The sequence below is a fragment of the Tachypleus tridentatus genome, chromosome 9 (assembly GCF_004210375.1).
Source record: "Tachypleus tridentatus isolate NWPU-2018 chromosome 9, ASM421037v1, whole genome shotgun sequence".
In the NCBI taxonomy this organism is placed as follows: domain Eukaryota; kingdom Metazoa; phylum Arthropoda; class Merostomata; order Xiphosura; family Limulidae; genus Tachypleus; species Tachypleus tridentatus.
The window spans coordinates 45,633,706-45,659,883 of NC_134833.1; the positions used below are offsets into that span (position 1 = coordinate 45,633,706).

Below are 26,178 nucleotides of genomic sequence, written 5' to 3' on the forward strand. Positions count from 1 at the left end.
AGCAACTGGCCACAAGATTCATAATGCCAGGAACATGACATCCAGAACAATTAGCCTAGTACAGGAGATAAAGAGCATGAAACAAAAAGATCTAGGCTTGGATTTCCTTGTTTGGTAATGTAGTTGATGACAACAGAATTGTCAGAATAAATAATAATCAGTTAGTCCCACAGGAGTAGGAAGAAATGACATAGAGCCCAATCAACTACAAAAGGATTCCATAATAAGGAAATGGAGAGAAGCTTCCTCAAATTCCTGAAGTTTCTGAGGAATCTATAAAAGCCCAAGTCCACCAAGGAAATATCTGTAAATAGATGAGACTTAGTATGAGATAGAGAAATACGAACCTCCAATGTGGTGAAGTCTTTGTTGAGCCACACCAAACAATACTGGCCCTGACCCCAGGGCAAGGGAAATGGTATAGGCTGAGGGATGCAATGAGATCTTCCAAGGAAGCCCACAACCATAAAAGAGGGAAGGAAAAGGTAGGTCCTTTATGACTTCTTACTCCATATCCAGGAGCCAAAGTGGAAAAATCTGGGCTCAACTGAGATGAGAACAGAATTCCTAAATGACTACAATACTGTGAAAAGAGTAGTAAAGGACTTCTCAATTCTCAAACCAGATAAGAAATCTCACCTGAGCATCTTCTCAAAGAAGTAAGTGAGTATGAGTGACAGACTAGATATAATCCCCAATCAGATGTGACTAGTAGTAAAGAAAAAGGAACTTCCAAACAAAATAGCACTAGCAGTGAAAATAAGTAAAAATTCAAACAAAAACAAAGGGATAAAGAAACTTGAAACATGAACTTAAATTAAATTAACCTAGATGATAAGAGAAATGTAAAAGTCTGAATTATCCAACTCTGAACAGACAAAACAGGAATAACTTAAATTATTGAGTGTGAAATTAGATCCATCCACACAATATCACAAAGTCACTGATCAAAGGTATGCCAATAGGGAGAAAGAAATACACACTGAAAAGTTATCACAGATTTTCTGGAAAAGAACAATACCTAACCCTGCAGATTATGTAGAGGCATGGTAACATGTAGAAAGTTCTATAGAAAGACAATTTTAATACAGCAGTTAAATCCATTTTCACAAAACTCTTAATGTAAAAGGGCAAATATCACCAGCTAAACACAGGATACAAACTACTCATGAAGTAATGTGTTTCACCACCAGATATTATTGACTGAAACCCGAGGACTAGTATTCCACTTAGGGTGGAAATTTCATCATCTGCTATACTGAATCTAATTCATATAAACAACAAAATATAATTTGCAAACTCAAACATCTCTTAAACAGCTGAGTAGAAACAATTAAAATTAAACATATGAAATTGAAGTTTGAAGTTGAAACTGATATAAGTGTTTGATCAAGCACACACAGAATCTTGTAGAAAGGCTAATCAAAAAAGTGAAGATCGTTCTTCAATATTAGAGAAAGGACTATCTATGCTAGTATAGGTGGTGCTGTATGAGTTGTGGAGGGTAGTCACATGATCAGCACATATTGCTGCAATGGCACAAAAATGGAGTATAAAAGACTAGTGTAATGTTGAAAAGTTTAGCAATGCTTAGAGGGTAAACAAGGTTAAAATAGTGTTGAGTGCAAATGGGTAGTACTGTTTCAGAAAAATGCCAAAATGAACACTGTATACTCTCTGAATACATTCTGACACTACTACGCTGTCAAGCAAAATAATCCAGGTATGTGGATTAAAAATGGGAATTTATAACATTCACACGTACCTTTCATGGAAATTTGAGTCTTTGGACTGCCCAAACAAGCCCTAAGAAAAATACTTCAAAAATCATCTACAATATGTATTGTGAAAAGGTCCCCTACAGTGGAAACTATATTTCAAAAGAATAGATCATAACCAGAGTTAACACAGAGAAAAGATAAAGATAAGAAGGAGATCCTTCTTGTATTGTTGTCCCATATTGTGAACACATCGCTTTTTCTTAAAAAAAATCTTTATACTTCACTACAACTTATAAGGATTATGAGATTTTTAATTTTGAGAATGACCAGTAACGTTTAATACAATGAAAGCTTAATGAAAATAAAACTACTGTAACATTATATGTATTAGTTGTACCACTTCAAATACAATTAAGCAAACTGTTTTTCTTTGTAACTAGAAAAGCTATGTATTATTGAAACAAAATATACAATTAGGAATCTTGCCCATTCAGCAGAACAGTTTGAATAAATCACAAACAAAGCCACGTTTTTTACATATTTCAAAATATATTTAAATTTTATCTATTTGACTCAAAGCTACATGATCATGCACCTTACTAATGGTTAAAACTTATATTTATTCATACTTGTTTCTCCTGGACTGCAGTATCATACAATGCTTGAACTTTGTCCAGTTCTTTCTGTTTCTCATCCAATACAGCTTGTGCACTTGCAAGTTCATCGTTTGCAACTTCCAACTTAGCTTCCAGCACAGCAAGATTGGCCTATTGACAAATATGCATTTTACTTTTCAAATATATTATTTATTGAATACATTTAAATGAAAATATACAAGTTCATTACCTAGAATAAATGTATTCTTATTACAAAAATGCATTCTTTGAAAATGCACACCCTGAGAAAACATTCGTTTGAAAAGTTCTTTCAAATAAAATTCTTGAAAAAGTTTCAAATATACCTTTAAAGGTAGAACTTCCTTGTTAATTCCGTAAAAGAAAGCCATAGCTTGAGTCCAGGAAAGCAAACCTGCTACATTTCCACTAACTTTTTTCACAGCATCCAGATTATAATCCTCCATTTCTAAGTATGGAGTCATAAGTTCTATTGTTTCTTCATTAATAGTATCTTTTGGAAAGTTTTGTAGTTGAGACAAAAACTGAGTGTTGCTCATAACCTAGAAAAAAGCAAAAAAACATATTAAAATCTTTGAAGTACGACAACAGATTCTACTTAAGGTTTATTATAGATATAGTTGAGTTTAATAACATCAAAATTGAAATAATAAAGAATTTGACTGCGTATTATAAGCAATTCATACATTTTTTTTCAAATTATAAATAATAGTACCGTTAAGATTTGGCAAAGATGTTTAAATTAACTAATACTAAATTTGGAATTGAGTAAAAATTATTTTTATGTTTATTCCATTGTATAGTTATGAATGTTAGTAAATACACATGTGAGAAAATAACTGCATAGTTATTAAAAACAACACAGAAATTATTAATAGCTTTGTTCATTACTCTTGTTTGTTTTGTAAAAGAAAACTCATACAGTTATTTTAAGAAGTGTGATGGCCATTATATAACTTTGGGTTAAACAAATTCTCATACAAGTGTCATGTTACGTGGTGCTTTATGCCTGCATTAGTACTTATGTACATAAAAGACTTGTATAAAATATTATTTTTATAAGTGTGGGGAAAAGGTAACTGATTGGTAAAAGGGTGGCTAGAGAGAAGAAAACAGAGGATTGTTATGAACAGAATTCAGTCAAATTGGATTAATGGCATAAATAGAGTACCTCAGGGCTCAGTCTTAGGTCCATAGCTCTTTCTTATTTATACTAGTGGCACAAATGAAAGAATGGCCAATAAATTACCAAAATTTGCTGATGATATTAAGGTCTTGGGTGTTGCTAGCTGGGAACAAGATGCTGCTTCTTTACAAAAGGATTTAGATCATTTAGTGAGTTGGTCCAATAAATGGAAGATGGATTTTAATTATAATGAATGCAAGATAATGCATGTGGGTTATCATAATTTGAATAAAAATAACCATAACAGTTTCTTGAAAAAAAGGGATATTGGTACAATGATTTATCAATTTCTTAAGCCTTCCAAGCAGTATGTCATTGCTAGTGGTAGGAGTTCAGGTTGTGTCTACAGAAATACTGAATACAAGTTTAAAGAAGTTATAATTTCATTGTACAGAACATAGCTTAAGTCAAATTTAGAGTATTGTGTTCAGTCTTGGGCTCCATACTTTAGGAAGGCATTAAATTCCTGAAAGTCTTTAGAGGAGGTTTACTAGAATGCTGTCTAAGAGGGAAGGATTGTCATGTGAGAAGAAATTAACATCCCTGAATTTGTTTTCTCTTGACAAATAGAAGAGTTAAAGAAGATTTGATCAAGGTGTTTAAGATTTTAAAGTGAACTGATAGTGTTGATGCATCATATTTTTCAATACATAATGGTGAGAATTGTAGGACTAAGGGACACAAATATAAACTTTTGCAAGATAGGAGTCATCTTCAACCAAGACAGTTTTATTTTATCTGGAATGGTTTGCCTTCAGATATTGTGGAGACAGTAAACTTAAGTGAGTTTAAGAGAAAGCTTAATAATTATATGAAAGATAAGGGCTGGCTTTAAGAGTTTTAAATAAATTTATAGTAGTTTGGTTTAGAGGATGAGGCAATCAAAATTAAACTACAAATAGTTTATATCTGTATGAATATTTTCTATTTTATATACTAATATAAAATAAAATGTATATTAATATTTATTTTGATAATTATTTCACACTGACAAAAATAATTCATTATGTGGTATTGTTTTGTTTACATTAACTGCACCTCATTTGCTAATAGCTATACTTATACTGTTTTTATCTTCCTTTTATACCTGTAGTTTCATTGCTGATGATGGTACTTGTGTATTTAAAAATATGTAATGACTATTTATATAACACTTCATTTATACTCGTTTTAATAATAAAAAAGCATGCTGTTTGCCCACCTTGAGGTCTTATTTTTTTTAGAAAACACGTTATAACAAAATTTCCAGTTTTGCAAAGGCTAAAATGGAACAATATATACTTTTGTATCTTAAGCATGTTCATAATACTAGTATCTAGGCTTACATAGTATGAATAAAAATGTATAATACCTATTAAAGTAATACTGTACATAATAGGTACCCATATAGGTATAAAATTAAGAAGAAATATAATTTTAGGAAACCTTCAGTGATTCCACCCATGATGGTTTAGGACAAGATTTCTCAGTATCTGGAGTGTTTATATCAAGTTTCTTTTGGAACAACAACAGTACACAATCCATAACTCTCATGATGAGGTGAGGTGGTTTTCCAAGCTTTCTAACAGTGGCTATATCAGCAGCTTTGATTGTCTGACAACGAAATTAATCAAAATGTATTTAAACCCTTGGGAAGAAGATATCATGTTTTCTTATAGATAAATTACATTTATGATGTGTTAAAATACACAGATCATTGGAATTATTTCAAAAGTTTAATAAATCTCTATCTCTGTATATAGAAAACAGATGATTTAATGTGCATTAGAAAACTAAAATGAATTGGATGGCACATAATGTTTCTAGGAATAAAATGAAAAATAAAAATGATCTACATTATTTACAGTAAAATTTTTAGAAAATCAAAAAACACAGTAATAAGTGCATTGCATTACAGATATGTTAACAGTCAGAATAGTTCTCCATTTAAAAATAACAATTTCTTGATAATAATAAAAGTTCAATTGGTAGTGAAATGTGCAACAAAACGACAAAAATATTACATTATATAAATACTTTTGTTTTGAGTTTACTTACTAATTATAAGTATTATTTCATTACAAGTAACAGCTTTTGCAATAAAAATATTTTTATAATAGATACAGTTTTCAATTACTGGTTTTATCATTCTCATATACAGAAGGATATAACATTTAAATCAATAGTTAACAATTTAGCAATATATTTAAATTTTAGCATTGATAGAGGTTAGTTATACATGTGTATATCAATACATGTGAATTAGAAAGATATTTTTTATGGCCGAACAGAAAAACAAAAAAAGAGAATAAATATAAAAATTTGGACATTTTCTTAAATACATTTAATTTTCACATTAAGGATGAAAATTATTCTAGTCTTTTTTGAAATTTTTGCTAGAGGTATGGTAACATTTTCTACATGTAGGATAGTGCATGTGATTAGGTTTCCTTCATCTTGTGGAGTGTTTTTTAAATTTGTTTGTTTATTAAATGTGTCTTGACTGTGTTTCTTGAATTCATCAGTAGTTTCTAATAGCAGTTAGGTTGTTTGACTCGCAATTTAAGGATAAAGGTTCAAATCCCCATCCCATGAAACACATGCTCTTTCAGTCATGGGGGCTTCATAACATAATGATTAACCCAACTATTCTTTGGTGAAAAAGTAGCCCAAGATGTGGCAGTTGGTGGTAATGACTAGCTGCTTTCCCTTTAGTGTTTCACTGCTAAATTAGGGAAGGCTAGTTCAGATATTCCACATGTAACTTTTTGCAAAATTCAAAACAAACCAAATTAATGCAAAACATGACTCTTCCCCATCTCTTTATTTTCAGTACTCTATACCTATCAAATAAACTACAATCCTATATTTCAAAGAATCTCCTGTCACCAAAATTGTCTACATTTTAACCAGATTTCAGTTAACCCCATTACATCAAAATCCTTTATTCTGACTATTGTTCTAGAGTCATGTTTTCTATTTCTTATACCTTTAGTGTAAAAGTAAAGTTTCTTCTGCAATTTGTTCCTACACAATAATTTTCTCTACATCTTACTTTATAGATAATAGCATTTGCAAACAAGTCAGTCTCTACTCTATCTGAATGTAAACCATCCATTTCATAAATCTCCTTTTTTCATTAAACTTGTTCCAAAACATCCAAACAGCCAACTTGTTTGTCCTTACATATTAACCTAAGCCTAACATTCAGCCCTAGTGACATACTTGTAATTTCATTTCCACAGTTAAGTCCTGGTAGTGTTCACACAAAATGAAGCTATTATGGCCTTCCATAAATGTCTTTTTTCAAACCCTTGTAGTTATTAAATAACTCCTCTAATCTACCATTCAATACACCATCAGCCCCTTTTGTACTACAAAGATTATACCACTGCTACAACTCATTACTACATGATTTCCTCTAAATAGCATAATCTACTTCTCTTATAATATTTACTTCACAGACTATTCTATCCATGTTCCATACTAAAAATGTTACCCATAATTATAACCTCCTTATGTTTTTCATTCCTATCCTTATTCATCCTTTTTATTCTCTCACCTTTTCTCAATTCATCTGAACAAACTGAAAGTTTAAGAGTCCATGATGACGAGAAAATCCACTTGTAGAGAATTATATATTTAAGAACGGTTGGTATTGGTAGAGAAAGCACTAGTAGAGGAGCAAACAACATTTTTCACCTTCTTCAGTCATTGTCAGTAACCCTTTCTTTCTTTGTGAACCTGATGATGACCGAAAAAGGTCAAAACATTGTTCGGCTCCTCCACTAGTGTTTTCTCTATCCATACCAGCCATTTTTAAATATATGAAAGTTTAGAAGTTATTACATTATGAAAAAAAAGGTCATTTAATATATTAAAAATACTACACTGAAATAAAAATGATATACAAAATTTAGAATGTAATATCAAAAAATATCTTTCAAATCATGTAGAACAATGTTTTAATTAATCATGTGAGTCATAAAAAAAACACCTTCAAAGCATTCTCTGCTTCTTCAAGAGCAGGTTTTGCAGCTTCTAACTTTTCTTGTGCAACTAGTTTGTCAGCTGATATCTCATCCACAATGCCCTGGGCTTTATCTTTTACCTTCTGAACAGCATTCTTTACTCTTTCAGCAGCTTGTGCACTCACTGTAACCTCCTGAAGCACCTACAGACAATGATTCACAATAATGAAAAATTATCTTAAGCTTAAATATTAGAAATGTGAAGTTTTCCAACTGTAAACAACAGTTTTAAAAGGCAAATTTAAATACATTACATACTAAGATCAATATAATTCTCTTTAATCCAGTATAAAATTATGAAATAAGCCCTTTTCTTATTGAATTGCTTTTTCGATATGTATTAAATGTCCAAGGTTTTAATGTTTTTCTCTTGTTTTATACAAGAGAAGATATTAGAAACATTCTTGATCCTAATCATTTTGTAAGAAATATTAGAACTGACCTGAATAATGTTCATATCAATATCTTGACAGAAACACAAAATACTGAATATTAAAAATATATTGCACACCAGAACCAGACAAGGGCAACAAGATAGCTTATGTATTATATATGCAAGTTTCTGTCTTTGATTTCAGGTACATTAAAAGACAGTGGGCAGACACGAGACTCGGATAGTTGCAAATATAACTACTATTTTTAATGAGGACGATAAGAGCTACCAGGAAATTACAGCATAATAAAATAATTTATTGGTCTATGATATCATAATAAAAAACCAACACTGATCCACTAATGCAAACATTACCTTAAAAATATGCTAACACTGCTTTTGAGGATGTTATCAGGCTAATGGAAAGGTAGTATACTTATATTTCCATAAAGCATTTCATAAGCTGCACACAGAAGATTAGCCAAAAAAATCACATTTATAATGCTCGGGGAAGATCTATATAATTAATTGCATTGTATGATCATTGAGTATCAGTATGTAAAAAGTTGTTATTAAATGAAGTCCAGCCAAAATGAAATAATATAACAACCAATGCCTTGGGAGTCAATGCTTGGGCCTTAGTTTTTTCTTATTTCTATTAATAATACTACTAGAAGGTATGGCTATTAAATTATCATTTTTGTCATCTGAAAAGGTATTTCTGATAGTTATCATCTCTCCCATGGAACAGCTATATCCCCTTACATGACTGGCTACAAGGTTTCATGCCACTAGCCTTTAGTTTACTCCCATCTAAATTTCACGTTTAACAAGAATTGCACATCACACAAAAATAGCCCTCTATTGCAAAATTAATGACACAACCCAAATGCACAGTAACTCCTCATAAGCATTTGCATTTAAAATAACTTTATTCATAGATGAAACAAACAGAAACTGCACCAGAAGTGATCAAATGGGAATGTCTATATCAGTATTGATCAAAAGCATATTTTCAGATTAGGAAGATGTCAACTTCTAAGATGACACCTCACCTTTTCAAACACAATAGCTAGAATATTATGTTGAATTGGTAGATGGTCCCATGCAAAATTAAACTTAGATAAGTTACCTTCAGAAAGCTTTCAAAGTTAAAGCACAAAGCACATGGAGTATGACACCTGATGGTAGGGGCTTCACAGGGGCACACCTGTGGGAGATTAGATCTCATCTCAACAGGGTAAAGGTGGGAGAAGTAAATAAGCTCCAAGTGTTGTTAAGATAGGTTGAGTGAGAACATGACTATCTTAGTACTTGCATACAAGTGGTTGGCAAGCCAACAGATGTAGTGTGGTTATGGCATGATCAGACCATACATGATGTGCTTACCTTGACTAAACTATCAGACTCAGTCTGCAGGAGGAAGACAAATTAGCTGTTTGAAGAGTAATTTGAACTACACTGACCAGTGACCTAGTTCTAATCATTTTGTGTTGAGTCTAATCAGTAAGAAATTTTCCTAGATCCACCATAACACACATGATAAGTAGTAAGGATGTCTAGTAAATCACCTGAAAAAGGGGTAAGAATTAATGTTAAGGAGAAGTGCTAGGATCCTCCTCATACATCTACATGAGAAGTCTTTTACTCCATACAATGTAATAAGTGACCACAAAATCCAGTACTTAAGAGCTAGTAAGCACTAGTTAAAGAAGTGAGTAGTCACTTTCACTTTTATGTTGCCACATTTTGTTATGATAACCTATGGAATGGTATGGTCTGGATTAAAGAACTGAGTAATTCTGTATACCAAGAGGATGCCTCTAGTGGTTTTGAAGAACACCTCATCTCGGGAGTAAACGATAGTATGACTAGAGCAGATGTACTGAGTATTTTCCATTATCCTTGTCCTGGGGCAGGTTTAAGGAATTGAGTCCAACCAAAAACAAAACTAATTAAAAACCCTTTGGTAGAGAAACTATACCATGAGCAGAAGATGGTCTGGACGAGAAAAACAATATGCTACCAAATTCAATGCTCCTTGCTCATGACAAGGCACACTTAATGGGAAAGAGCTCAGAAGAAGAGGTTCAGCATCCTGAAACAGATGCTCCCTGTATGGATGATATCAAAAATGACTGTGGAATTATTAGGATGAATTACCACCAACTGATATAATAGCAAAGTTAGAAATTGGTATTATTTAAAAAAAATCCTGATTTTCCTCTAATCTGACACATTTTCTCTAGGCATCTCCTATTCTTCATTTTGTTTATGGCAATTCCAATAAGTATAAAATTATACAATTTTCTAATGAAAAACTGTCATTACTCAGGCAAACCATCATTTTTATCGCCTTTAATTCTGTTTGATTACAGAGCCATTAAATATAAAATCAGATTCCTTTTGTTACACCCCTTGTCACATCCACTCTTTCAGGATTTATTAATAGTTCTCTACTACATCTAATTCTATATTATTTATAACAAGTAAAACCAAGATTTTAATTTATCAAATGACATATTATATTATGTTGTTTTCTAAATGGAGAATTGTCAATTTCTCTGTGACTACAAGTTTTGTTCTCATGGGGAAGATAATGATTAGCATGGATGAATTTGTAATGATTCTTGTTATAAAGTTAAAAAGACAAAAAATGTGATACTAAGAAAAAATTATCTGTTTTTTTATTATTATTCCATGCTCTTTTGTAAATTATTTAATTAAATAAAAATTACTTCATGCATTACTACTATTATTATAAAAAGAAGTAGGCTTAAGTGTCATGCACTGTCAACAGTATACAAAATATTTAGGTAAGTAAAATATTCATTATTATTCTTTATTTATTATTATAAAAGTTACTAAACTGTAAAAAATAGAGATCTCTTTTAGTTGGATTAAGTTAAGGTTAGATTAGGTTAAATGATAATAATATAATAAGAATGTTTCATAAGCAGCTTGTGCATAAAGAAAATTTGATTGCCTAATATGAACTCAACATTCCCAAATAATTTACAACTTATAATGGTAAGAATAGTAGTTAGACACAGTTCAAACATCAACGAAAGAGCAATAAAACAATAAGATGCAATCATAACTTGATGTATACCATTTAAAGCTACTTAGGATAAACAAATGCTGTTTCACATAACAATATGAAGTCATTATTGAGAGACAGAAAGAAAAGGAAGTTAGATTTAATTTTATTTTGATTTTTTAGTGGTTACAAGGTTAGTCAAATTTTCCAACCTTGTATAAAGTTAGGGTAGAGTAAAAAACTAATAGAATATAAAGTTTCACTGAAAACAAACATTTTATATGTATTTAGAAGGCAATAGAGATTATACAAACGAAATTTGACATTAAGAAAAAAAATTTAATCTAAACATGAAAATCACTTTGCCTACAGACTATTTAAAACAAATACTCAACATATTTACAGATAAGTCTTCATTAAAAAATATAACTTTTTTGAATGTGAAAGACTGCCAAGTTATGTGATATATATATATATATATATACTGCATTAAAAGTTAGTAGTATCAAACCTATAAAGACTTAATGAGTACAAAGAAATGATGTGACTCGTAAAATTGACCAATTTTTAAGGGAGTCAAGGTGAAATAAACTCTTTTTATGTGCAAAGGGCAGAAGATATAGTGTCTGTCAGGTTTTTGTATACAGCTAGAATTCTTTACAGTAGATATCTGTGACTTGTTGCCAATAAATAGACAGCACAAAGTCTATTTGTTTTAAAATATATTTTAAAGTCCAACATATGTACAAAACTTTGTTACACTAATGGCTCTCACAGTTGAATTCAAAACTTTACATAACTTTCTCCTCTTCATCAAAGTCCACACCAGTGAGTTCAACTACTTTAGGACACCCTTTGACAAGACAAATTATTATTCTTTATCCTTGTTGTTACAATACCACTGTGAATACTCACTTTAGATATTGCCCATTATGGCTAAACTAACAATTGTGCAGTCTAACTTCTCTTCCACTAACATAATTTTACTTCCTCTTACACTTTGTGTCTGCAAGTATTCTTAATATGTGACAGAAAAAATCTAAAAATATCTAACCCTGCACTAGTAATTATACTAGACAAATGAGAAAAACTTCAAAGCTTTAAGAAAGAGGATCTCAACAATATTAGGGAAGCCTAGTACAGCAATTAAACTGTATACAAAATGTATGACTTGTATAGTTAGATAATGAAACTTGTAACAACTATGACTTTTAAAATAATCAATTATTAACAATTTTCTTATAAAAATGAATAACCATTAGATATTAAATCAATAAATGAGTTAAATAATGACTTTTATACTAAACAATCTTGTATATCCAACAATAATCCCCTCTTCAAGAAGATTATTCACAATATTTTTATACTGTATACAAAAACACTGTTTTTGATTCATACACTAATTCTCTCGAAGTAGTTTACATCTGGTAGAGCTTCATCTTGAGAGGATCTCTTGTCTTCATCTTGATCTTGTGTTCCTTGAAGTTTGTTTTGCATGTTCCCTCTGTGACACAGTTGTTTCTGTAGGTATTTCCTCTGCTTGCTAGTAAACTCTTCTTTAATGTTGATGGCTTAGTTGTCTCATCCCTACCCAATGGTCTTAGCCTAATACAGGGGTTCCCAACTGGTGGGTCGCGACCCTGGGGGGTCGCAAAGCCTTGGCAGGGGAGTCACGTAGCCTTGTTAGAAGTAGCTTGAGATAACATTAATTTTATTTCATCAATTACATTTTCAAGTTGCGAGTGCCAAAAGGTTGGGAACCCCTGGCCTAATAGGTTTTTACCTTCTAAAACAAAGGTACTGTCTTTATATTCTTGTTCTATAACAACTACACTTGACATGTCTATCTCTGCCTCAATGGCTACACCTGTCAGATATTATCCCTCTTTATGTACCTCTTCAACACATTAATGTGATAGATCCTGGTCATACTACTCATTTTACTCTTATAGTAAATTATATTGACCATTTCCTAAACTTCAAGAGGTATTTTCCGTTGTAGGGTGAGTTTGAAATTGGCTGTGGGTAGCAGAACTAAAACCTTCTGTCCAACACTAGAACTTCAATCCTAGGTATTCTTGTTATAGAAGAGAAGTATTTCTGACTGTCCTTGATGGGTTTGTATTACCAAATAAAACTGCTTTGATATATCTGGTACAGAAGAAAGACCTGTTATTGCCAAAATTTTGGAACAGTTCCTGAGAGAAGTCTTGCTTCATTTTCACTAACTTACTTTTATTTTCCTTTACCAGCACTCTGTATCTTCATGCATTTATAAAACGTGACAGAAAAATCCAGAAATATCTAGTTCTCTAATATCAAAAATATTACACATAATGAGAAAATGTGGAAGCTTCAAGTATGATTATGTCAACAATATTAAAAAGTTTAATACAACAATTAAATTGCATACAAATGCATAATTCATACAGGGTTATGTAATGAAACTTGTAACAACTATTACTTTTAAAATAATAACCTTTCAACACTTTTGTTAAAAAATGAATAACCATTGAATATTAAATCACAAAATAAGATAAATAATACCTCTTATGCTGAACAGCTTTTTATATCTAACAGTATCATTCAGAGATGCAGATCGACTGGAAAGAGAAGCAATTATGAAGATATGGAGATTTAATCAAGGGGTGATAATGAAATGCCAAAAATGATATTGGAACAGTCTAGCCATCAAGACTTTAGATGAAAAGAAGGGAGGTTCTGTGTAAAGAACAACAGATTCTGAAAAAGATTCTACTGCTCTTGCAAAGTTACCTGGAGGAAGAAGTTAATAAATGCATGCTCCAAAGGAATGAGTGGCTCCTGGGAAGCCAAAACTCCCAAAAGCAAGAAAACATCATGCATTGGATGAACATGAAAAGAAAAAAAAAACACAATAAGCAGACATTCTATACCTCGCATATGAAAAGATGAAGGCTGTATCAATTGCGATGAGAGCAGAAAAAAGTACTCAGCTGTAGTAAATGTTGTGTTGGTGTGAAAAAGAACTTTGAAAGTGTGACATGTGGTTCCAAATGAGCAACCTCTTGCAGAAGAAGGAAGATGTATGAAAAGAACATCCCCTAAGAATGGGCAAGTAGAAGAAAACTGATCAGACTTAAATGTAAATATGGCCCCTGGCCACGAAGATGGTGAGTGAAAGTCCTCAAGAATCAGTTGAAGACATAAGAAGCTAATATTATGCCAATAAAAAGAATAATTTCCAATAAATGAAATGTCAAAATACATCTGGAGGATGGAGTAATTAGAATATATAAAGAGACATTTGACTCAACAATTGTTGTCATTCACATACTGGGTGATAATGACCAGTACAGAGAAAAGAAATTTTTCATTCAGAACCATGAAATCACCAGAAACTAAATGAGATATGATAGGGTGATAATAAAACACCAGGCCCAGGTGGACTTGGGGACTACCAAAAGGTGAAAGAAAAATATAAAAAGAAAAGGAAAGCCTAGATAGTGGAATGGGAAAGATAGAGGTAGTCTGATCTAGCTCTGGAATAGTACTTGAAGAAGAAAGTTAAGAAAGAGGAGAAACTAGGAAATATATTGAAAACTGATATCATACTTCTTCAGCCTAGGTTTCCAGTGAAAAGCCAACACCACTAATGACTTACTGGCAAAAAAATGGAGACAGATAAAAATTGCACAGATATAAAGAAAGGCAGGTATACATAAGAGAGGAGTGCATATGAACCTAATAAGTCCCAACAGCAGAGGAATTATGTAAGGAGGAAGAGCAGAAGAAGTAATACAGACTAAGATGGTAAAGAGCAGGGTATAAACCTTTCTGGGAAACTGCTCTATAGCCTCTTAAAAAAGGTACATGAAACATAAGAAGTTGGTGACAAAAATAGAGAGTGATATAAAAAGTGTCCATTCCCAAGCAGACAAATGAGATTCCAAACAGTGGAAATCTAGGAAAGGAAAGGAAGAAAGACTGCAAGTCTGGACAATGCATGTGGTATGACTATAATTTTTCAAGAAAGGTACCAGCACAAACCACGATATTAGATAAAGAAGGACAGACAAAGTAATTCCTAGAATTGAGTTCATGATGTAACAAATGAGAAGAATCACAAAACACAGGATAAAGAAAGGAACATGCTTGAGAAATAATATTCAGAAATAGACTGGAAGGTTAAGGGTTTTCTCTTACCAGAAAGGTTGTACTCAAAGCAAACCCAGCTGAGGAGGAAAAGTCTGCTAAATTCACTGTCTTCTAAGTAATTAGAAACTGAATAGAAAGGATGTTGATTAAATAAATGGGAATAAAAGACCTAGATTGCATAAGGGAACACACAACACATTGTATAACAGTTGCAATTTCCTTCAAAGCCAACAAGCCTCCAGAAGCAATAACAGAAATAGACTTTGTGTTTGTAATTCAGGTACTCTTACAAAACAAATAAGTCCCTGATACCTGAGAATTCATATGTTAATTAATGATTTTAGTGCAAAAGCAAAGGAAGAACAAAAATTAGTTTCATTGACGATTAGAAATCTCATAAACTTGAAAGATTAATTTTTGTTTAAGGTAATGCATAGGATAAGAATAAAAATATTTCAAGTATAAATTCTTAAGCAGAGTTATCTCATACATAGGTTGTTTCACTTTCTTATTGGTAGAGGGTTATTATCACATAATGTTATCATTATGCATCAGTCCAGTTCATGACAAATATGTGATTTTTAGATGGGAGTTAGCTCAAGGAGAATGGCATGTAAAACTCATAAGCAGACAATCAAGGCATACAGCTATTTTGTGTGATGAAGTAAGATATAATCTTTGTAGCAATAAAGTTATGAACGACAATAAACGTTTGGGTATTTCTGGCTGTATTGAGGGTGTTGAAGTATTGCATAATGACTTCAAACAATTGCTAAGTTAGACAAATATTAGGCAAATGGCCTTTACAGTAAATGCACTGCAAATTTAATAAAGATGGGAACTCAAACATGGGTAAGAAAAGAATTCTGGCATGTTATTGGATGAATTGCTCAATCTAGCTGTTGCTAATAGTAAAGCTAATAAAACTTTAAGAGTATATTTATAAACACATTGACTACAAGTCAAAATAGGAACTTATATCTCTACACACAGATAGATAACTAAGCCTCACTTAGAATACTATATACATATTTGATTTCTTTATCTTGAAAAGGATACTAAATTACTGGACGAGGTTCAGAGGAATGCTACTAAGATGATCCCTGGGAAAGCAGGATTACCTTAACCAGATATTTTCTGTTCTAATAACTCATTTCAATTTATTTTTGCTTGAAAATAGAAGAGTAAGTGGAAATGTTTTTAAGTTTGTAATCTTATGCAGGGTAATGATAGGATAAACTCTTCTGATTTGTTAAATGTTGTATTCTGAAGATAACAGAATAAGAGACACAGGTTTAAGAGTGGGAAAAAAGACAAACTAGACTACAGTTAAGATAGTTTCATTTATCAACAGGGTGACTGACTTACGGAAGAATTATTTTTTATAGTAATGGTGGACATCCCTTTACAGGGAATTATGAAGAAAATCAATGATTTCTGGGAAAATAAAGAGTGCAAGAGTTTAAGTTTTTCTATTCTCAAGATGGATGTACAAGAAAAGCTTTAGAGGATCAAATGGGCCCTTCTTTTCCATAGAGTGGTCTTTATATTCATCATGGCAAATCAAATTAAAATCATAACAGTTACAATATATTTACTAAAAACTTGCCACAATGATAATGCTCAAAGTAATTAAATTTGTTCTCATACAAGTGGTGGGTGGTGATGACTAGCTGCCTTCCCTTTAGTTTTACACTGCTAAATTAGGGACGGCTAGCGCAGATAGCCCTTGAGTAGCTTTGCTCAAACTTCCAAACAAACCAAACTGAGCATCAATACAGGAACCTTACATCTTGTTTGAAAAATAAAAGATTACAATATGTATGTATTCATCCATATAATATTTTTTCCATACAACAGTGAAATAATATACATAAAATATTAATTTTTTAAATAATAAATAATTCTGTTTTGTCATATTCTGTAAAGAATAATGAGTACTGATACAATAATTAATCAATTAATTAATCTTATGCAGTTGTTTATGGTGTTGATTTAGAGGAGTACTATTGCATTACATTTTAGGAAGTTACCTTTTTTTAACTTATAAATCTGTATTAAATTTTTTGCAGAAGGAAATGCTAGATAATATACTCTATACCTTATTTGCTTTAACTGATGCAACCTCTAGCTCTTTTTCTTTCACTGCAAGTTCATCTTTCAAGATGGCAACAGAAGCACTGGCTTCTAATAGCTTTTCTAGCCCAGTGTTTATTCGTTCAGCTAGTTCATTGATATGTTGATGTTTTTCTCTGTATACAGTTTTATACCCACTGATGAAAGACAAGTAGGACTTAGGTGTCACATATGTTTGACGACGAAATCTATGAAAAAAAGAAGTACTAATCAAATAATTAAACGTGTTCTAAGCTGAATGACCTCTTACATCATGGCAAAAATGAAGGTCAGTAAATCTAACCCACACCTGGAAGTTCTTTTGCAATTTATCTAACTATATTTTATACAATTATAAATTGATAAGAATTTTTTTTAATATGCATCACTCAGAATAAAAAAAAGACCCAAAACTATAACTGGTATTAGGATTTATGTTCAAGTGTTATGAATTTGACAAAGTCTCTCTGGATGTTAAATTTTTTTAAAGTACTTTTTAATTTTTCAATAAGAGGAAGGAAAAGATGTTTCCACATGTGGAGGTTTGTAAATGGGAGTTTATAAACATCAAAATGGAGATAATATATTACTTGATTCAATCACTACAATACATGTTACAGGTTGGTGGGCAGTTTTTGAATTAAAAGATATAGTTAAGCTTCAACAGCTCTCTTCAAAATATGAATACTTGAAGTATATATCCCAACTAGTCACTATATGGATGCAGAACTCAGAAATGTTTATGAAGTCACTTAAAAGACCCTGAAGAATGTAAAAATGGATTAGATAGTTACACCTTTGTGCAAATTAATTGAAACAAATGGTCATTTTACAATATTTTCAGCATGGTGGCCAGTGTAGGCTAGCTGGACCTGCTGATTTCCTTTAATAGTCATTTTTTCACACAGATGGCATCATTAGCTGTGCTTTGTAATACAGTCGATATATTTTTGGGATATATGACGAAATTTTGAGGTATATTACGTCATTCGAAATTGTATTAGAGGGGTAAGGAGACCAGTCAAAAAACAACTTCTTACCAACTCCATGAAGAAAAAACAGTATCAATGCAGTCTGAAATACAAGAACTGGATGCAAGAACAATGGATGAAGGTGTTATTCAGTGACAAGACTCATTTCTTCGTACAGGGTTAAAGAAATCTGCATGTTCGCAGATCTCCAGGTGAGAAACTTCGAGAATCTCACATCAATCAGTTCATAAAACATCTCTTGAAGAAGATGTTTTGGGGCTTTTTTAGCTACTATGGCATCAGAGGCTTACATATAGTAGAAGGTATAATGCGAGGACCATAGTACATCGAAGTTTTGCAGAAAAGAGTCATTCCAGAATTGAAAAAGAGATTTCTAGATGGATCTGGCATTTTTCAGCAAGATCTGGCTCCATGCCACACATCGTAACTTTTGAAGAATTTTATAACTACAACAAGAATAAAGGTTCTGGACTGGCCTGGAAACTCTCCAGATTTAAATCCTATTGAAAATCTTTGGGCAATTTGTAAAGAAAGACTTCGGGGAAAAGACTGTACTACGAAAAATAAGCTAATTGAGGTGTGGTACTGGGATCCAAAAATTAGTGAAGATTGCAGTCAACTTGTGGACTTAATGCCAAAGCAGATCAATGATCTTCTGAAACAAAAAGGCAGTCATATCATGTATTAATTTGTGAATAATTTTTGGATTCTCAGAAATAAAATACAAAAAATTGAAAAAATCGTAATTTTCTGTCTTGTTTCAATTAATTTGCACAAGGGTGTATATATACTGAACGATTAGAACATGATTGTTGATAAATAACAATAAAATAATATATTTGTATGGTAACAACAGAATAGGAGAGGATGACATCTGATTGAATTTGGTACATAGCAGAACCTTGTTTTTCTCAACATATGGTTTAAACAACTAACAGAAGATTATATATTTGATATATTTGGAAAAGTCCCGGCAATAGTGTTCATAATTAGATTAACTTCATAATAACAGCAAAGACATTATGAAGTTGATTCTACACAGTAGGGTAGTTCATATTTTGAAACTTATATTTATAATACTGTCACCACCTCATTTTATTCTCATATATAAATGAGTAATTCACATCAAATTTTATCCATATTGAATACCATTTACAGATTGCTCTAGGTAGTTTAAATTTAACATCATTTCTTACACTAAGAATGTATTTCCAATATGCACTTACCTTCCTCAATCTTCTATCTACCCTCCAAGCATTGATAAAAAAATTTTTGCTCATTGCACCAGTCTAAATCCACAATCACTTTTGTACCATTTTTGAACATGTACATGTCATGTTACATGATGCAGAGAGTTAACTGTATCAATATAAGTGGTGCAGTATTATTGTTGTAATAACATGATATGCACATATTCAAATTGGTACAAAATTGATTCTCACTTTTGAGAACTGACAAGCTTTAAGAGAAGAACATTATTCATAGAGAGGAAGGATAGGAAGTGTGTGAAAGATAGTAAGTACTCATTAGAAATATATTTTCAGTGTAAAAGAAATGTTAACTTATAATGTGGTATTACCTTGAATCGCAAAAAACATGAATCCCATATCTCAAAGGTGGATGGGCTAGTTTAAGTTCACCATATAGAAACTAGGTGGAATGCAACAACCCAGAATGAACAGGTGTGTACTGAGATAAAAATGGATCACACTATGGGATATTGCACTACTTCTACAACAAGTATGATCTTTGTCCTTAAAATATAAAATGCATCTGATACAGGCAAGGAAAAAGGATGTACACAAATGCAATTTGTTCTCAGAGGTGCAATTAATAGTAAATTCCTGAACAGAATTAGCTACATACATGCACAACCTCAACCAGACAGACATAAGTCATCCTTTGCATTTGGATGTTGAAGATCAAAAAAGATAAAAACAAATATAATGTAACATAAACACGGTTGCTATGGCACGTGGACTTTTCATATATACCAATAAACCTCAACTGTATTGAACAGGGTATCATATGTCAAACAACTGGTATTACAAAGCCTAAGTAAATTTTAGCCAAAACCAGACAAACTTCCAAAACCACCACAGGAGACAAAAACTAAAACAAAACAAACCTAGCATTATAGGGTCATGACATTTGCTCAATGCAACCATAGGAATGAGGTAATCACTATAACTGCTATTGAAAATATAAATTATAAGTCATTCCACCATAAATGTAGGGAAGACACATCCTGCATCCAGAATTACCAGGATGACATAGAACATACACTCAACCATAAGAACAGTGTAAGTACATTCTGTTGCCAGTATTATCAGGCAGACAAGAAAAACATCCAGGGGAAATAAAAGGAGAGAAACCAGTTCTGTTCTCATCTCACTAAATGTTTAATTATGAGGATGTATGGTAAATTAAATGTCTAAACCCATTCAGGAGGAAGACTCCATGGTCCAGCACCCAAGTGACTGGAAATTAGAAAGTTGTAAGGACTTCTATGCTCCACTGGAAGAAATAAAAAATAGAAGTAAATATGATATGGAGTCTGTAGGTGTGTCACAACAGAGAAAAAGCAATGGTGTCTGTGATTCCCCATTTTGAAAAGGAGGCCAACTCCAATTTATTTAATCAAAGGGTTAACTGAATGAACATAAGTCTCCTTCTGCTTTACTTATGAAGTCCATGAGTGGTGGTCCACCACTGAATGAAACTTAGTGATATCTCGAAGCACACAAATATATGTTAGATGCCACTAAGTATGCCATCAATGGTCTTGCAGAACACCCAACCTCTACTGTGAGCCTTAGAATCCAATAAGTAAATAGTGCACATTTGGGGCAAATTATATCTCACTGGGAAAAAAACTACCACAAAGTTGGATCTAATTATAAGTCATAAAAACAATGAAAGGAAGTGATAAGATTTACTCCAGATAAAGGCTAAAGGATGTGGTAGAATTGCCGCAAAAGAGAAATAACATCCATCTGAGGAATATACAGCCAGATTGCAGAAATAACACTATGTAACAAAATTTTTACTTTTTCTTGTTCCTGGGCAGAAAGTGTTATTTCCCAATTGCTTATACCTAAAGTAAATGGAAAAGACCTAATTTTCTCTTAAAACTTTGCTTTTGTGAGCTGGGTAATGAAATTTTCAAATTTACCCATTTTCTAGAACATTCCAGGTAGATTCAGTAATGAGTAGTTGATAGAGAATTTTCAAGAACTTTCCAGAATGTTGTAGAACTTACAACAATTTTCAAGAATCTTTAAGAGTTTTCTGGAATATTCCATAGTAATATCTATACAGGGGCTCACCACTCATCACTTCAGTTTAGTTCTAGCTGCCTAAGTGAACACATAGACCTATCTGATTGTATCAGAGATGACATCAAGAAACTGCAAGCATTCTTCAGATGCATTCTGCTATTTATGTGGCCAATTTATCATGACAAGAGCAAAAAGGTACTCTGTAACAGCATCTGCTAAAATGCATGAAGCCTACAAGGCATATTCCGGCATGCCTGTTGGGGATCAAGACAAAACCTGGGCACCTCATTTTACCTGCAAGCACTGCAAAAGAACCCTAGAAAGTAAGACTGACAATTGTTGCTTGCTTGAATAGTAATATTTTATATTATTCAAATTTTAGACCTTTTAAAGTTTAATATCTTTTATTTTTATAAATTTCCAAGAGTATAAAAAAATATCACATATAAAATATTTTGCATGAACTTCTTACACATTAGTTGTGGATGAAATAAATCTATTCTTTTGCAGGATGGTACAGAGGGGAAAAAAAGAGCCATGAAGTTCGCTATTCCAAGAATTCATCGTGAGCCCACTGACCATCCAAGCAATTGCTACTTCTGCATGGTGGACCCTTCCAAACATTGGACTGGCAAGAATGCATCTGCTATCTTGTATCCAGATCTTCCATCATCCATCGCCCCAGTGCTACACTGCCCTGAGCTCCCTGTACCCACTCTGCCAGAGAGAAAGCAGCCATTTCAGAAGAGAGCAGCAAGTCGAAAGAGGAGGTAAATGCTGAAGACCCACATTACAATTTCAGAGGTGCAGTTGGTGAGAGAAACCCATACTACCCCAACCAATGAAACCTCAATGACTTCGTCAGAGATCTTGGTCTAACAAAGTCAAATGCTGAGACTATATATAGGGGCTGATACGTGAAAGTGATTTACATTACAGTCGCAAATCTCAAAAAACTATTCACTTCTAAACATTTTTGTATAACTTTAGTAAAAATATGTGTAAACCTTGATTCATATGTTGTTTTATTCAGACTTTATGTAAATGAAAATGTGCAAATTTGCCCATTTTTACATAGAAATAGGTTAATTTCTAAATTTCATTATCCAGGTCACAAAAGCAAAGTTTGAAGGAAATAATGGTCATTTTCTGTACTTTTACAACATAAGCAATCAAGAAATAACACATACTATCCAGGAACAAAATTTTTGTTATATAGTGTAATGAGTGAAGAAGGTATTGAGAATAATTTCCATTCTGGCTGGAGCAATTTCCTTCAATGTATGGCAAAGACAAGCAACCAATGCCATGATAATATGATGAATTTGAAGAGAAGCTGTACAAGCAGCAACTTTCCACAGATAAGTTTGAATATGCTAAATATCAGTATCTTATTATGGGCTGGGATTCTTTTACATTAGGTGTCTGTGACTTGTTTGGCAATGAATTTACAGCACACAATCTACTTGATTTAAAATAATACATTCAAAACAAATCAAACTTATCACATAAATTCTTTACATCATGGAATATCACAGTTGTATATAAAATTCTAAATAATTCTCGTCAAAAGTCCAAACAGAATGGCTCAGTTATTTTAAAACCTAATTGATAAGTTGAATTATTTTTCTCTATTTTGTTTCTTACTACCCAATCTGCAATAAACTCACTTATTGCAGGATGATACAAGATTGTATCTTCCAGTATATTATTTTTGATAAAGATTTTCCCATGCTCATAAATCCCAAAGAGGTGACTTTGCATTGGCTGTGCCCTCAACCAAAAACATACTTGTAAGACAAGTAGGTTTTTCTGACCTGATCAAAGAATTTGATTCAGTAAAACTCTTCCATGTAGACCTTTAGAACTGATAAGACATAGCTTTTATTACTTTATAATACTTATAAATAAGATGTACATTTCTTTTATGAATTTCACTTCATATATAAAACTAAAAAGCATAGACAATCAATAGTTATGGATTTATCAAATAACTGAAACTTGGCATGCTTTTTCTTATTAATAGCATAATTATCAAACTCAGTCGATAATTTGAGAAGATTAACTTGCTTACAAAATAGCACAATGTTCTTTTCACATATGATTTGTACTCATCTCCACAAGGTATATGCGTGTGTGTATGTGATGTGAGATATACTGATTATAGTTATTTAAAATAACAAAATAATTTAAAAAATAAAACTGAAATATAGCAGCTAGTGGATTTCATCAGTTACTTTACTTTGCACATATTTTATTTTTTAAAGTTATTTAATTAACAACTATGTATGTACATATTTAAATTAACAAAGCAAGCCCAAAAAACACCAAAGATGCTGCATAAATTTAAAGGAGCACCAGAGTATAAGCTATCATGTGGGATTTAAAATGTGCTCTTGGTTTTTCAAGGTGATGGCAAATGTAGAATCCTTATGAGAAACTGGCAAATGGACATTAAGAGTGACAGGCAGTTTATCCTACTTCTGCATTCACCTTGAAAAACCAACGACATATTTCATATCCCACATTATAGCTTGTACCCTGGTGATCCTTTTAATTTATAAAACATATATATTGTTTGTTTTTATATTGTTTGAGCTTGTTTTGTTAATTTAAATGTTTAGATCTGTTTAGATTACAGGTTTAGATTTGTTGATGTTGATGGAGCCTTTTCTTTTGATGATAATCTTTGCTTGACTATTTAGTAGTAATTTTTTATACACACACACACATGCACTCATATATGGGCATGCATTTTTATTGGGGGATAGATCTAGTTCGTGGTTCTATACGAGGTCTCAGTAACTTGTATCAATATCCCTGGTTTTATTATAGCTTATTTAAAAACATAAACAATACTATATCTTATTATAATTTACAGCTATTACAGTAAGTAAGATTAGTTTTTCAAACTAATTATGTTTCAATCACTACTGTGATCATTATCAAGTACACAAGTTTTTGCAATACTAGATTAATTCCTTGAAAATAAACATAATAAATGCAAGAAATAACTATATCCCAACAGGATAGAAGAAATAATTTGTAACATATAATGACTTCATTCACTTAGAGTACAAAATTATAGAAAAATAGCACATGGCTTAAAGCTTTCCATGTTTTCCTTATGTAGATCTCACCTTCCAAAATATTCTTCACAAGTGTGAACCACTCCATTATGTAGTTCTGCCATAGCTTCTATAACGTTTTTCTTTATTTCAAGGGAACATGTCATTTCAAAATTTGACAAAAAGCTCTGGGCAACAGCAACTAATGCATCCTTAGGCCAACAACTAAACCAATCAATTGTACAACCTGATATTAAACCAGGGAATTTTAGAGCTCTGCTCCTGAACTTATCACCAACCTAATATATAAAAAGCAAAAACATATATACATATATATATATAAAGACATACACCTAGCACAAGTGTAATGCATAGTAGCTTTTATATCATCTCCACTAAATGAAAATACAAATATGATGTTTAATTAATTGTAAACCTTAGTACATACACAATAATGTTAAAATAGTCAATAACTATAAGGTTATTTGGTGGAGAGGCCTCATTTAGAATGCAAATTGCTCAGTGGGCATTGTGCTAAAAAAATATAGAGACTCCTTTAGTAAAACATAATAATATTTTTACCTAAAGGTATGTAAAATAAAAACAAAATATCCAGTACTCATTGAAGCAAAAAAACTGTTTTCCTTTAAGTTAATTCTAATGCATTACTTAAATGGGCCCAGCATTTCTAGGTGGTTATGGCATTTGACTCATAATTTATGGGTTACAGATTTGAATTGATGTCACACCAGTCATGGGGGCATTATAATGAGATGGTCAATCCCACTATTCACTGATAAAACAGTAGCCCAAGAGTAGGTAGTGTGTGATGATGAATAGTTTTACACTGTTAAATAATCATATATGCATATTTGTAAAACATTAAACTAGCTTTTTATTAGTGTCAGTTAATTGTGCTGCTTGAATGATAGTTTAATTTGACACGATATCCATTAAGTGCTAAAACTTTCATTGTACAGCTACTAAGAAATGTCCTTGAAATTTTATATGCTTGTTCTTTGTTTTAAAGGAAATGTCAAAGACCAAGAATACTATCAAGATATATGCAAAACATACTGGTGAGAAACAAAGCACTACATGAAGATTGTTATGAGCTCTGGAAAGGAAATAGTCATAAAGATTTTCTTGAGTTGGTGCCCTTTTTGGAAGTTCTTTTTTCATAGGTTGAACAAGATTTTCGCATATTTCTTCTAACTCATCTCTGGTAAAAAGATTAGCAACCTGGATAATGAGAAAGACAATGCAATATGTATACTTTAAATAGCAAATTGTGCTTAATGAAACTAAAAATACTTACTTGTAGCATGAACTTCAATCATGATAAAATTAATCACACTGCTGGATTCATTTAAAGCTCATAAACCACATTTAACTTTGTTTCAAAATATTAACCACACAATATTAAGTAAAACCTTGTTTTTCTTCTACACTTAATAAAGATGCTTTATGTTGATAGTGCATGGAATAATATTAATAATCATAATGTAAATATGTTTAGAAAAAGCAACCTTTTGTGTAGCTCAGTCCCTGCAGAAGCTTCATTCATAGTATCAATACTTTTAATCATGCTAAACACTTGAAATATACATACCAGTTTGA

General features: G+C 32.0%; 1 protein-coding gene across 1 annotated transcript in view; it reads right to left on the reverse strand.

The window, feature by feature from the left end:
- LOC143225183 (dynein axonemal heavy chain 8-like) overlaps positions 1-26,178 on the reverse strand; it is a 224,214-nt gene that overhangs the window by 97,524 nt on the left and 100,512 nt on the right. Inside the window, exons 35-41 of the mRNA XM_076454151.1 lie at positions 25,636-25,800; positions 24,631-24,857; positions 17,204-17,426; positions 7,519-7,695; positions 4,968-5,135; positions 2,683-2,898; positions 2,351-2,488 (exon numbers count right to left, since the gene is read on the reverse strand). Coding sequence (XP_076310266.1) covers positions 2,351-2,488; positions 2,683-2,898; positions 4,968-5,135; positions 7,519-7,695; positions 17,204-17,426; positions 24,631-24,857; positions 25,636-25,800 — 1,314 coding nt within the window. The remainder of the gene's footprint in view (positions 1-2,350; positions 2,489-2,682; positions 2,899-4,967; positions 5,136-7,518; positions 7,696-17,203; positions 17,427-24,630; positions 24,858-25,635; positions 25,801-26,178) is intronic.